Source organism: Vulpes vulpes, chromosome 6 (genome assembly GCF_048418805.1).
Source record: "Vulpes vulpes isolate BD-2025 chromosome 6, VulVul3, whole genome shotgun sequence".
Lineage (NCBI taxonomy): Eukaryota > Metazoa > Chordata > Mammalia > Carnivora > Canidae > Vulpes > Vulpes vulpes.
In genome coordinates this window covers 60,730,696-60,743,202 of record NC_132785.1, presented here as the reverse complement: position 1 = coordinate 60,743,202, position 12,507 = coordinate 60,730,696, and the positions used below count along the sequence as shown (strand labels likewise).

The 12,507-nt window shown below is 51.9% G+C and overlaps 2 protein-coding genes across 6 annotated transcripts in view; one reads left to right on the top strand and one right to left on the bottom strand.

The window, feature by feature from the left end:
• The first annotated feature begins 566 nt into the window (after nucleotides 1-566).
• Nucleotides 567-6,122, top strand: ATP4B (ATPase H+/K+ transporting subunit beta). Of its 3 annotated transcripts, none has more exons than XM_072761124.1 (7): nucleotides 573-771; nucleotides 1,135-1,263; nucleotides 2,971-3,084; nucleotides 3,229-3,431; nucleotides 4,272-4,328; nucleotides 5,213-5,311; nucleotides 5,825-6,122. In XM_072761124.1, exons 1-7 carry the CDS (start codon nucleotides 660-662, stop codon nucleotides 5,984-5,986), a joined length of 876 nt encoding a protein of 291 aa, XP_072617225.1. In that variant the 5' UTR covers nucleotides 573-659; the 3' UTR covers nucleotides 5,987-6,122. The 3 variants fall into 3 exon arrangements, with proteins under 3 accessions (XP_072617226.1, XP_072617225.1, XP_025864574.1); XM_026008789.2 differs by having other exon boundaries at nucleotides 576-771; nucleotides 3,232-3,431; XM_072761125.1 differs by lacking the exon at nucleotides 5,213-5,311 and having other exon boundaries at nucleotides 567-771.
• A 1,205-nt stretch (nucleotides 6,123-7,327) lies between these two features.
• Nucleotides 7,328-12,507, bottom strand: part of TFDP1 (transcription factor Dp-1) — a 42,617-nt gene continuing 37,437 nt past the window's right edge. For 2 of the 3 annotated variants that reach the window (XR_012002067.1, XR_012002066.1), the window contains exons 11-13: nucleotides 11,826-11,904; nucleotides 8,377-8,635; nucleotides 7,328-8,219 (exon numbers count right to left, since the gene is read on the bottom strand). Coding sequence is in view for 1 of the 3 variants with exons in the window: in XM_072761123.1 (XP_072617224.1) it covers nucleotides 8,488-8,635; nucleotides 11,826-11,904 (227 nt within the window). In the remaining 2 variants the exon portion in view is untranslated. Of the gene's footprint in view, nucleotides 8,220-8,352; nucleotides 8,636-11,825; nucleotides 11,905-12,507 lie in introns of those variants that run through there. The other variant, XM_072761123.1, reaches the window with a different exon arrangement.

Genomic DNA, 12,507 nt, shown 5'->3' with positions numbered 1-12,507 from the left:
GATGGTATGGCTGTGACCTCCATTTCCTCCATGGACACAAAATAATCCTAAAGGACCCCAGCACCACCCCAACAACATGAGCCTCATCACCTATACTAAGCAACAGGAGTGACCAGGGAGGTTAAGACGGGAACCTTCTGAACCCTCTCGTCTAGAACAGAGCCTCTGACCCTTTGCACACTAGCCTCATCTTCGCTGTCAGATGTATTCTCCAGCAAGTGATAACCTGCAGGCATGAGTGACAGGAGCCCCCTGGGTCACCGCCCCCATTGACTCAGACCAGGACAATCTCAGGCACCATGCCAGGGTTGAACCCAGACCTGTCCTTGTTCATCCTGCACTCCTCCCATCTCTCCTCTGGAGCTGAAGAACTCCTCCTCCTGCACCAAAGTCGTTCTCCTTGGTCATATCAGAACAGATAAGGACATGGCCAAGGACGTCCTGGGAGGAGGGGCTGGCAAGGAGGGGGGCATCTGATAGCTGTGTTTGGATAGCAAGGTGTGCTCAAAAACGCCCTGGTGCTTTCCCTGGGGCCAGTCTCCACAGTGCCTTTGACCTCCGGAGGAGGAGACAATAAAACCCAGAGGCCACCTTCCTCCTGTCAAGCTAGTGTGGGGAGCACCCGTGTTCTGCAGGAGGGGCCTCTAGGGGCTGGGACGATGGCAGCACTACAGGAAAAAAAGTCATGCAGCCAGCGGATGGAGGAGTTCCAGCGCTACTGCTGGAACCCAGACACGGGGCAGATGCTGGGCCGGACACTGTCCCGGTGGGGTATGTGCCCAGGGGTCGGGGGTGGGGGGGAGGCGCGGAGGGGCTGTCCCTCACCAGGTGACCCCAGAAGCCCATTCCAGCTCTGATCCCTGCCGACAGCAGATGCTTACAAAGTGGGAATATCTGAGGGTCAGCCCAAAAGGTTTAGCCCTAGGTTTGAAAAGAACATTTTTAAAGCTATGTACCTAAAACTTACAATTTTTAAAGACTTTTAAGTGAAGGGGTACAAAGCATCTCTTGGGTGGTGAGAACAGTCTGGACCTTGACAGAAGCGATGGCTGCATGTGTGCAAACGCACTATCTACACTGAATGATGCTGAATCCCACCCTCGCCAGCTGCATCTCACCTGCCTCTCCCCACAGTGTGGATCAGCCTCTACTACGTAGCCTTCTACGTGGTGATGACTGGAATCTTTGCCCTGTGCATTTACACGCTGATGTGCACACTTGACCCATACACGCCTGACTACCAAGACCAGCTAAAATCACCAGGTAATGGGGCTGGTGGCTCAGCATGGACACCAGGATCCCATGCATGGGGGCAATGCTCGGTCCTAGAGCTGCCTGGCCAAGAACAAAGCCCAGAGAGGGAGCCCAAGGATCTGAGGGGCCACTGGGGTGTAGACAGCCCCTCCCCCCTTCTAAGGATGGTGCCCCAGGTTACAGTTATTAAAACAGATCTGGTATAGCTCCTTACATCTCTTACTTCACCTGCTGATAAACACAGCCACACCACACCTGGGGGGACAGACAAGGCAGTTGGCAGGGCCATTAGGGACGAAGGGTCTGTGGGAAGGAAACACCTCTGAGCACCGAGGACTCTCTGAGGGGGGAGCGCTTCCAGATACGAGTTCAGTTCACAACATGGTTTTCTCAAAGAGCAGTTTGTCTACTGTCCCGTTTGAGGACAGAGGCTCAGAACAAAGGCTGAGCACAGAACTCTCCTGAGTCGGCACCAAGATGAAGAGGTCACTGGCGTCACATGACTCCAAGGCCTGAAACAGAGAGGCGGCACCTCCCAGGTCCTGGGGAAGGTGGCCGCCCCCAGCTGCCTGCACACACCAACCCGGAAGGGCAGGCAGGGGTAAAGGAGGAAACACACTCGCCAGTATAGTCACTCACTCACATGTCCCTAGTACTTCGGAAGGCAGCCATGAATGGCCACAGCAGCACCAGTACTTCCCAGGGACAGGAGACGGTGGTCTCAGACGCTGGAGCCAAGGCGGGCATGTGTCCTCGGGCAGGCCCACCATTGTGCTGGGGTCTTGGTGAATCTTCTGGTTGGTGACCACAACACCAAAGTGCTTTACTGGGTATCATTTTTGGAGCCAACCAAAGATAAGACATGGGAGATTTCACCATAGCTTCAGAGCAGATACAAACCCAAGGACACGACAGGGGTCACAGGGAGCGGGAGAGAGACACGGTCCTGGATGAACAAGCCATGAGACCCTGGGAAGCAGCTGTGGTATTTGCATGGATTAGACACTCATGAGCGGTACCCCCTTTGTCTCCTTGGTCAGATCCTCTCAAGGCCTTTAATTTAGACCACGTACAGCCGTGACTTCCATGTAGTCCGTGAAACAAGAGGATGCTAGCTTAATTAGTTAAAAAGTAACATCAACGTGGGGGCTGGCTTTGTAAACTGTGGAATGTTCACACAGCAAAGAAATGACAGTATTTGTGGGAAGAAGGCGGGGAGTCAGCTTGTTGATGGCATGCTTACACGTGGCACTGGAAAACGGAAGAAGGAAGGTAGAACCTGAGTGGTAGGATCCCATTTCCCTAACTTAAGACACAGGTCTGTGCATCTGTGCTCACAGACACGAGGATGTTTGTGTGGATGTTCCAACTCCTATACACGCATCTTTTCTTTTTATACAACACACATTGTCACATTGCTTTTGTACTTCATTGAAACCAGTGAAGATTGTTCAAATGCGCCTTCAAATACATCTTCACTTAGCAATGCAGTCCAACCAGGCAGCTGGGCAGGCCTGGCGCTGATGGTGCAGCTTCCATGTGGGCAGGGTCCCTGCTGAGCCATGGCTGCAGAGGACACCAGGCCGCAGCCTCCTCGCCCAGGGGCCCTTCTTGGCCACTGGACCAGGCCAGCTCTGCATGGCACTTGCCATCCCCACAGCAAGTGGCTGGGTGTGGATGGATACTTTGGGGGGAACTGAATGTGTCTCTTTCCAGGGGTGACCTTGAGGCCCGATGTCTATGGGGAGAAAGGCCTGGACATTTCCTACAACGTCTCTGACAACAGGACCTGGGTAGACCTTGTGAACACCCTCCACAACTTCTTGGCAGGTGACGTTTCACATGCTTCCCATCTCTGTTTCTCCCTCCTCTAAGACAATCTCACTGAGGGGTACGGGCTTCCCACTGTCCAGCCAGCCCCAGGTGGCTGTGGGTGGAGGCAGGCAGCCACAGCTGTGTGTGTGTGTGTTCCAGCAGGCTACTCGCCCACATCCCAGGAGGACAATGTCAACTGTACCTCTGAGAAGTACTTCTTTCAGGATGTTTTTGGGGCCCCAAATCACACCAAGTTCTCCTGCAAGTTCATGGCAGACATGCTGCAAAACTGCTCAGGCCTGACAGACCCCAACTTCGGCTTTGCAGAAGGAAAGCCGTGTTTTATTATTAAAATGAACAGGGTGAGTCCTGAAGGGCTGCAGACCAGGGACCCAGCCTGAGGGCCCCTGTGGAGACAGCTGTGTGTGACCCCAGGCATCCCTGGCTGGGACCTAGGCAGCAGGGTGGGGACATGCACTGCAGCCCCATCCCTCCCTGCACTTTCGCTCAGCTCATACCTGCGTCACGCTGGCTCTGGAGTTGACCGTTCCCCAAATACAACCTGAACACATCTCAGACACAGCCCTGACTTCATGCTCCGCAGCATCTGGACACTGAGCAGTAGAGTCCAGGCTGCTTGGGGCGGCCACATGTACATGATAGCTTGACAGCAGCCAGCTGTATACAGGTGCCACAAGGACAGCTGGGAATCTTCCAGGGTAGAGGTTTTCATTTTCATTCTGGGCCAGGGGCTGTGCCGGGCATGAGGGAGGCTGAACAGGCCAGTATAAGCAAACCACAGGAGAGCACAGTCCACCCAGCCTTGGGGTGCAGGGCGGGGGGGGCGGGAGGGCTGGAGGGTCTGTGCTCCATGCTGGCCAGCAGGTGCCGCCAGGGGTTCCCAGCTTCTACTCAGCAATACAAACCTTCCGTCCTGAGACCAAAGGAAGCCCCACATTTGTGAACTGCACACTTTCCTGGGTCCCTGCTAGGTCTCGTGGCCACCTGGCAGGGGAAGCTATGCACACAAGGTGTGCAGGGAGGGCAGTATTGCCCTGGGCACTCCACTTCAGGGCACCGCAGAGCACCAGAAAGTGGCAGCTACAGCTCAGGTCCTCCTGTCCAGCTCTGCCACCTGCTGGCAGGAACCACAGCTGGGACAGAAGCCCATGGAGAGCCACAAGGACACCCTTCCCTTCCAGATCGTGAACTTCCTCCCCAGCAACAGCACAGCCCCCAGGGCCGACTGCACCTTCTTGGTGAGTGCGCGGCTGCCCCAGAGCCGCTTCCCCCTCAGTTCCCCTCAGCTGCCTGGCTGTATCATCCTTGGTCACACGAACCACCGCTCAGAGAACCACCGCTCAGAGCGGCTTTCTCTTAGGGAACAAAAATCTAGTAAGAAGAACAGCGTATCTTTGTTGTTTTGCTACAAGAAGCATACAGTGTATCACTAACACACTTCAAAGACTTTGGTGGCAATTTGGAAAAAACTGAGTTGGTATTAGTTTACTCAAAAACACTTCTTAAGCACAACACAAAAAAACCCAAACTTCTTGTCATTGAATATTCCCTAATGCTTGTTTTCCCAATCATGGCCTTGCCCGAAGACTCCTGTGAGCAGCCACAGCTCCCACCCCAGCCTGTCTCTCTGGTTCTGGGTCCTTCTGTAGCCACTCATCCACACATGTGGGCTGACCTGAGCTTCTAACAGATGTCAGAGTGTCCCCCAAGACTGACTGACAAGCTCTGGCTATCCGCCGAGAGATTCACAAGCTCTCATAATGACAAGAAACATACCCCACACGAGCAGAGACCCTTACCTAGAAAGTCTCTCAAACTTGTAGCCAGTTCAGCCTCCACAGCTTTCATTCCCACAGATGGACAAACAGGCACCTTCTTTATCAATCTTGTTATTCTACAAGGACTTGAAATGATAAAAATCCAAGTTTGATAGGCCATGGAAGGTTTTGCAAATGAACAAACAACGTCCCTATGAGATCTCAGCATTCATCATAAAGATTAGATCTAATGCATGCTAACTGCACAATGAAGTGTTTGTATCTGCACGTGTGCATACGTACACATGTGCAGACACAAGCACCCAGATCCTGCCTCTCTCAGGCCATAGCCTCTCTGCCCCCAGGACCAGCACAAGGATGACCGGCCCCTGCAGGTGGAATATTACCCACCCAACGGTACCTTCAGCCTTCACTATTTCCCTTACTACGGGAAAAAGGCGCAGGTAGGTTTGTCCCACTTCTCCCAACAACAGCTGCAGAATCATCTCAAAGTTAGCATGATTGGCAAAAGGAAAGCCATCAATGTTTTACCCATGCAAGTGAAACAAAGGTGTCACTTGGCCCGTTCTGACTGGGTAGCTCTTTGGGTGTTTCCCTACCTGAAAACACACAGCTCTCCTGTGAAACACAAATGTCAAACCTAATTCTTTTCCGAGAGCTTCCCAAATCCTTTTAGAGAACCACATACCCATTTTAAAGCACTTCCTCCAAATCTCGCAATTTTTCCTGTTTTATTTTTATACTAATTTTCATCAAATATAATTTGAAGTTAACTTTGTCACTGGTGTGGTCTCCCTACCCCCAGACCAGCTCTCCTGCATGTGGCAGAGTGCGAGGGCTGCTGAGCAGGTGCTGCAGGCCACATGAGAATAGAGCAGGCAGGGGCTGCCACGACAGGGCACCTGCCGTGCAGTTTCTAACTCTCTCCTCCTCCCGTTTCCACGCTCACGTTCCAGCCCCACTACAGCAACCCTCTGGTCGCCGCGAAGCTTCTCAATGTCCCCAGAAACACGGAAGTCCTCATTGTGTGCAAGATCCTGGCAGATTATGTGACCTTTGACAACCCCCATGACCCCTATGAAGGGAAAGTGGAGTTCAAGCTCACCATTCAGCAGTAGAGAGCAAGGAGGCTGCACCCTGGCTGCCCACCCCCCTGCCATCCCTGTACTCCTCCTAGCTGCCTGTCGCCCCCCACCCCCCAGCTTCCCACTACCCCCTGCCCTCTGCATTCTTCCTAGCTGCCCGCTGCCCCCTGCACCCACCCACCAGGCCTCTAAACGCCCAGGAACTGCAGGCAGCTGTGCACTAGGCACCTAGTGTGACAATCAACAGCCTCTCGCTAAGTCTTTTCTGCTCTTTGACCCAGAATCAGTAGCTACGATAAAAACACTAGGCCAATGTGATGACCCTGAGGCAGCAGCAGACTTCATGTTCCTCACTATTCCCTAGTCTTTTTAACTTCAATGACATCCCAGTCCCCGTGTCTACGTGAAGACTGCTCCCACTCCCATAGAAACACTACTTATCAGGCATTCTGAAGGCTTGCTCTTAAAGAACAGAATTCCCAAAATGTAAAACTAAAACACATTAAAGGTACTATGTTAAACAATCATGTCTCTTCTGATAAAGGAAAAATATAACAAAATCACTTTCTCTTTAAAATCTTCTTCTTAAAGTTTCAATCCCCTGTTGGGGGAAATTCAGACAAGGCTGGAGCAGGATGCCCCTGAGAACCCATGCGGCAGCAGGAGGTAGGCAGGCGAGGCAGGAGGGCAGCACATGTGGGGTGCGGTCTAAGCCACAGACACAAGCCCACCCTCCGACTCCCAGGGATGAGCGGGCATCTCACTGAAGCCCCCTGTGAAAGCCTGGACTGAGAGCCCTGCGCTCCTGGAGCTTCGGCCCCTCCACCCCAGTCATCTCACACAGCCTGGTGCCCTAATCCCCTGTGAGCACCAGGCACAAAGTCACCACCAACAGAGCTACAAGGCCCCACACAGTGGAGGGTGGGAAAGATGTCAGACACCCATGTGCCAGCGGTCTGCGAGCTGCTGCCCCCACGATGCCCAGCACAGGTCACCTCCACGGGTTCCACCTGCATGCAGCAGGCAGGGAGCACCAGAACATGGCGGCTGCACGTTCACCCACCCCCAGGTCCCACTGCCCTCGGGACACTGGCAGGAAGTCAGACTGGAAAGAAAGGCCACTTCCTCCCATAGCACCACGGACACCCCTCCAAGGCCTGCGGTAAACACTTCATCATCCTTTCTCACCTCACGACCTCACTCCTGAAAGTCAAACCCCCAGAATCTGGGTCAACTCTGAAGGCCTGGGAGGGCAGGTGCACTTGGGCTGTGTCCACCGGGCCCCCGACCCCTTGCTTGGAGACAAGCAATACTGACACAGAAGATAAATTGACTTATGGACCAGAATCCTGAATTAGAGGAACACAGAGCGTGTTTAAAATGCCCATGCGCGTTTTATTAATAAAAACTAACAGTGCCAAGTTAAACAAGTCAAACAATTAAAGTCTCTTTATATTCCATAAAATATTACAGAAAAGTTTATTTGTGTTTCAATAAAAAGACTATTGTTTAGAACAGGCAGCTGACAGCAACTGTGCGGTTAATGGTTCTTTGTGAATAAATTTTAAAAGGGACTATACTGCCTGTCCTGAAATTCCTTTTTCTTTTTATAAAAAAAGAACTATTAAAAATGATTGACAAATTTTGAGTTAAAAAACTGTTAGAACATTCTCTATATTTAATGTCAACTTCATCATAGATTACAGGAAGATGCTCACGAAACAAATAACGTTTGTTTCAGTTCATGTCCTTAGATGACAGACGTGTAGGTATGTAAACGACTACACAGGAGTTTCCACACCCCGCCTGTAAGAAATCAGGCGGACCTCCCACGAGCAAATGTGCTCCGAGCCTTCCACAGTTGTCGCAGCTGCACCAGCACGGCAGTAAACTTTTACCAAACAAAACAAAAACAAAGAAAGAACTTTGCAAATTGTTTGCTGCAACATAGAGGAAAAAAAAAAAGGCATAAACTTGATGGAATCACACAGTCAATATAATTTAAGGGTAAATAAAGTCATGATACAGTTTCTGGCGCTGAATGCTGAGGAGCATAGCCCTGCTGCTTGCCGGGCCCCCAGACGCCCCAAGAGGTGGGGGCATCAGGACGGGGCCACATGTCCCCAGCAGCTGTGCCGCTCCCAACACACTGCAGACACATGGTGCCCAGGTGCACCAGCCACGGCCACACTGCATTTTACTGTCGCGACGTGGATGGGGCACACGGCTTCGGCACACTCAGCAAGAATCGGGGGCAAAGCGAACTCTGAATGAGAAACAGACAATGAAAACGAAATCCTAGACAGTGAAGAAAGGCCCTGTGTCGCCGCTGGCATGGAAGCGCACCACAGCTCCCCCCAGGACCCCGAGGAGCACAGCCCTTGCCTGCTCAGTGGGGCCGCACGGCCGCGCCATCAGCTCACCGCTGGCTCCTTGGGAGGAGGCCAGGAAGAAACACGCGCCCGCGGCAGAAGCAGTCTCTTCCGAAAGCGGTGTTCCCGATGTAGACCGTGAGGGCGGGCCACGGGCGGGCGTCAGTCCTCCTCCTCATTCTCATTGAAGTCATCGTCCTCCTCTTCGTCCTCCCCAACGTAGGACACAGGGGTCTCCACCCGGGAGCCGCTGTACTGAGACCCGCTGGAGCTCGTGGCCAGCATGCCGTCTGCACCATTGGTCAGGTCACTGTGAGGATGAGGCGAGACAAGGCAGTCGGTGGGACGCGGGCTGGCTCTTGGGGGGGAAGGGGCTTTCCCTACCATGTGGACACATCAGGGACCCCCGACATCCACCCCTGTGAGCCCGGTGCTTCTCCTGAGCCGTCCTCTGCGACAGAACAGAAACGAGCAACACTGACAGGACCTCGATGTCAGTGACCAAGTTGCCAACAAAACCCCAACATGCTCCAGCTGGAAACCTACGGCTCCTTCTGGGCCTTGACCTTGTGAACTCCCTCCATCTCCAGGAGGGAGCTGAAAACATGTTAGAAAACAGGGGCCCCCAGGAAAAGACGTGGCTCCCCAGATGGCAGTGCATGGGAGATGCCAAGCAAGTCTGTACATGTGCTGTAAGTGTAAGCATATGTTGTGTGTGCATGTGTGGTTGTGCATATACATGTGTTGTGTGCGTGCATGTGTTAAGTCTGTGTGCATGTGTGGGTGTGCATGTGCACATGTATGTGCCTGAGTGATGTTGTGTGAATGCATGTGTCCACAGTCTCCGAGGCCCCACCCTCAGCTCCTCTGGCATCAGTGCAGAGCCTAGGAAGACGAGGTGTGTGACAGATGAGTCTCACTCAGATGCTCTGCAACCTGCACTTCTAGAAACAACTCCAAGGACCCCATAGCCTTCTACCATTTCATGAAACAGCAGCTGCTCAAAGCCATGGCGGTGGCAGGGCAAGGTCCAGGAGCCCAGGGGGCCAGACCTGCAGGGCGGGTACTGTTGGGAAGCAGGGCTGCTCAGCCCTACACTCTGGTCCCTCAGACGGGTGTCTGGAACCTGTCTACGTTGCCCCTGTACCCTTGAGAGTCTCAACAGGGCACATCTAACCTCCTCTGCTATCACAACTGGGGGGCATCTGAGCCCAAGGGTGCCACTAAACACCTCACTAGGCACAGCACAAGGTGCATGACAGACTCCTCTAGCCCCAATATCAACAGTGCCTTGGGCAAGGCGGCCCTGGCCAAAAAGCCGCAATCCTGAGGAAAGACTTCTGGGTTCAGGCACCACCCCTCAGGACCCAGCAGAGCGGGTCAGACACCGTCTCGGGGCACCAGCAGGTGACAGCCCATACCCCCTATGAGGTGCACACGTCCCCTGAGAAGTATAATCTATTGTCAAAAGTCATTGTGATTTCTTAGTAATTGAGAAGAAAAGGTATTCTAAGAAACACCACATACTAAAAGGATGCCAGTCTAGAATTTAAAGCTCAACAGAGTTCCTCCAGATTCTAGCCAGACACCCCATAACCACACAGGGGTTTGGGGGTCACCCCAGCAGAAACCCCATGCTCAGCATCCTCTCTGCCACTCAACGGGAAGGCCTTCAGTCACCTGCCTCAACAGGACAGGACACAGGAGGGTAGAACCACACAGGAAACATGGCTGTTCTACACTCGAAGAAGAGGGAGTTTGGGGCGTGGGCTGATGAGCACCACTCTCACCTGGCAATGCAGGTGGGAGCCCCAAGGGTATAGCATCCCATACCTACCACAGGCCAGAGCCGTGGCTCCAACAAACGCTTTTCTTTGACATACAACCACACGTATATATTTTAATGCCTTTTACTAGAATTAATGAACACCATATGATTAAAAACTATTAGATGTGACAGTCTTTGACAAAGAAACTCCACATCTATGAAATCCAGCCTAGCAAAAAAGTCAGAAAGGGTAAAAAATTTAGCCAAAAAACTACTTCAAATTGCATCTTTTCTTCTAAGTGGGAACCACCTAACTGTCCAAGAAATCACTGTGCCTTGGTAAAGTATCAGTGCCAGTTTCTACACTAGTTTTTCTTCTGAAATGGTAGTGGCCCTCCTTACCTTGCTATAAACCTGCATTAATACCCAAATTCCGCCTCTTGGAATAACCAGTGCTCAGCATCCCACAGACTCACAACCACACATGCACAGCGGGAAGGTTACGATCACCTACTGAGCTGACCTCTGCCTAAATCTGATGGGGGCCGGATACTACACAAAGGACTGCGGTGACAACCCCACAGCCAGCCCATCGCATGGCGCAAGTCAAGAGCTTCACTCGTGTCACAGAACCCAGGAGCCGGTGACGGTCACAAAGCGCCACATCACCCTTGAGCAGATCAATTCCATTCTGTTGAACCTATAGACCGCTAATCTATTTCACGCTTCAAGAAATTAGACATTTATTAGTACTTAAGATTGATATGAGACACTATGTATAATAACATATAACATAACATGAAAGTTAATAAAACCATTGTTTTGTCAATACTTAATGCAGAAATTATCTTATGTTAATCTTTAGAAAACTAAGATAAATACCCAGCGACAACATAATCCTGCTTTTGCAGGATGGCTAGTTCAAAGGCTACTACATGGTGATTTAAATAATAAAACTTCAGTAACACAAAAAAAACACATACAGTAAATAATAAAGCAAAAAACAGAGGCCCCGGGTGGCTCAGTCAATGAAGCATCTGCCTTGGCCTCAGGTCATGATCCCAGGGTCCTGGGATTGAGCCCCACATCGGGCTCCCTGCTCAGCGAGGGGTCCCCATCTCCCTCTCCCTCTGCCCCTCCCCGTGCTCCTGTGCACACACACTCTATCTCTCAAATAAATAAAATCTTAAAAGAAAAGAAAAGAAAAGAAAAGAAAAGAAAAGAAAAGAAAAGAAAAGAAAAAAGAAAAAAGAAAGAAAAGAAAAGAAAAGAAAAGAAAAGAAAAGAAAAGAAAAGAAAAGAAAAGAAAAGAAAAGAAAAGAAAGCAGGGATAAAGTTTTATGTATACTGTGATCTCAACTGTGTTAAACAGAAATAGGAAACAGACGGAGAAACACCCCATCCCTCAGGCTGCCAGCAAGAGCTCAGGCAATTCCGGCCCTACCTTCAATGCATCCTACTTTTTAAAAAATAAAAGGCACACATCACTTTGATGTTTTAGGGGGAAGAAACCCTAAGCAAGAGGATCCTGTGTACCCAGGGGATGAGCTACGATGGGCCTTCAGGGGATGCAGCTCAAGAGGAGCTGTGGCCGGGAGCAGCCAAAACTGTGGGCAGAGTGTGGGGATCTGCCATCCATGCGAGGGAGCCAGTGGGGAGCCCTGAAGGAGGCAGGACGGTCTTCAGGAGAGCCAGAGGCTCCACCCACCAACCCAGCCCAGAGCTGTAGTACCTGGCAGAGAGCCTTGTGCCATTTGAGGTTGAAACTGATGACGTGACGAACACCCCTCCGATTGATCCCTGAGCCATCTCTGAAATGAGAAGAAAACAAAGCAAAGGTCACAGGTACAGGCCAGACAGCTGACCCGCCCTGCAGCTTCTGTGCCAGGACACCATCCATCCTGCCCAAGAAGGCACCCAGTCCTTGGTTTACGTGATCACTGATGACCATGCAACTGTCCCATAAATGGACACTGTTTGAAAGTGGGGTTGAGAGCAGGAGGACCAACCCTGACTCCCCATCCCAGGAGATAGCATGCACTGCTGGCAGCTGCTGTGGTGTCTGATCCAGCCCAGTGGCTCTGGGAGGAGATCCACACCCCCAGGTGGTGCAGGGCCAGCAGCCTTCTCACCACAAAGCCCCTCCGTGGCCACGACCCCATGGCTCGGCAAAGGAGTCCCCAGAAGGGCAGCGAAAGCAGAGAACTGCCCCCCAGGCAAACCCATCCTCACCCCCACATCGGGAAGAGGCACAGAGCACAGCACTCCCCAGAGCCTCTTCTGGTTGTGGGACCTCGGAGGTCAACCACCCACCTCGTCCACACCCTCTGACATTCCAGTCCCTGCCTTCTTGAACCCAGAAGGTGAAATCCTAACTTAATACCTCCATCACATAAACCACACAATGCCAATAT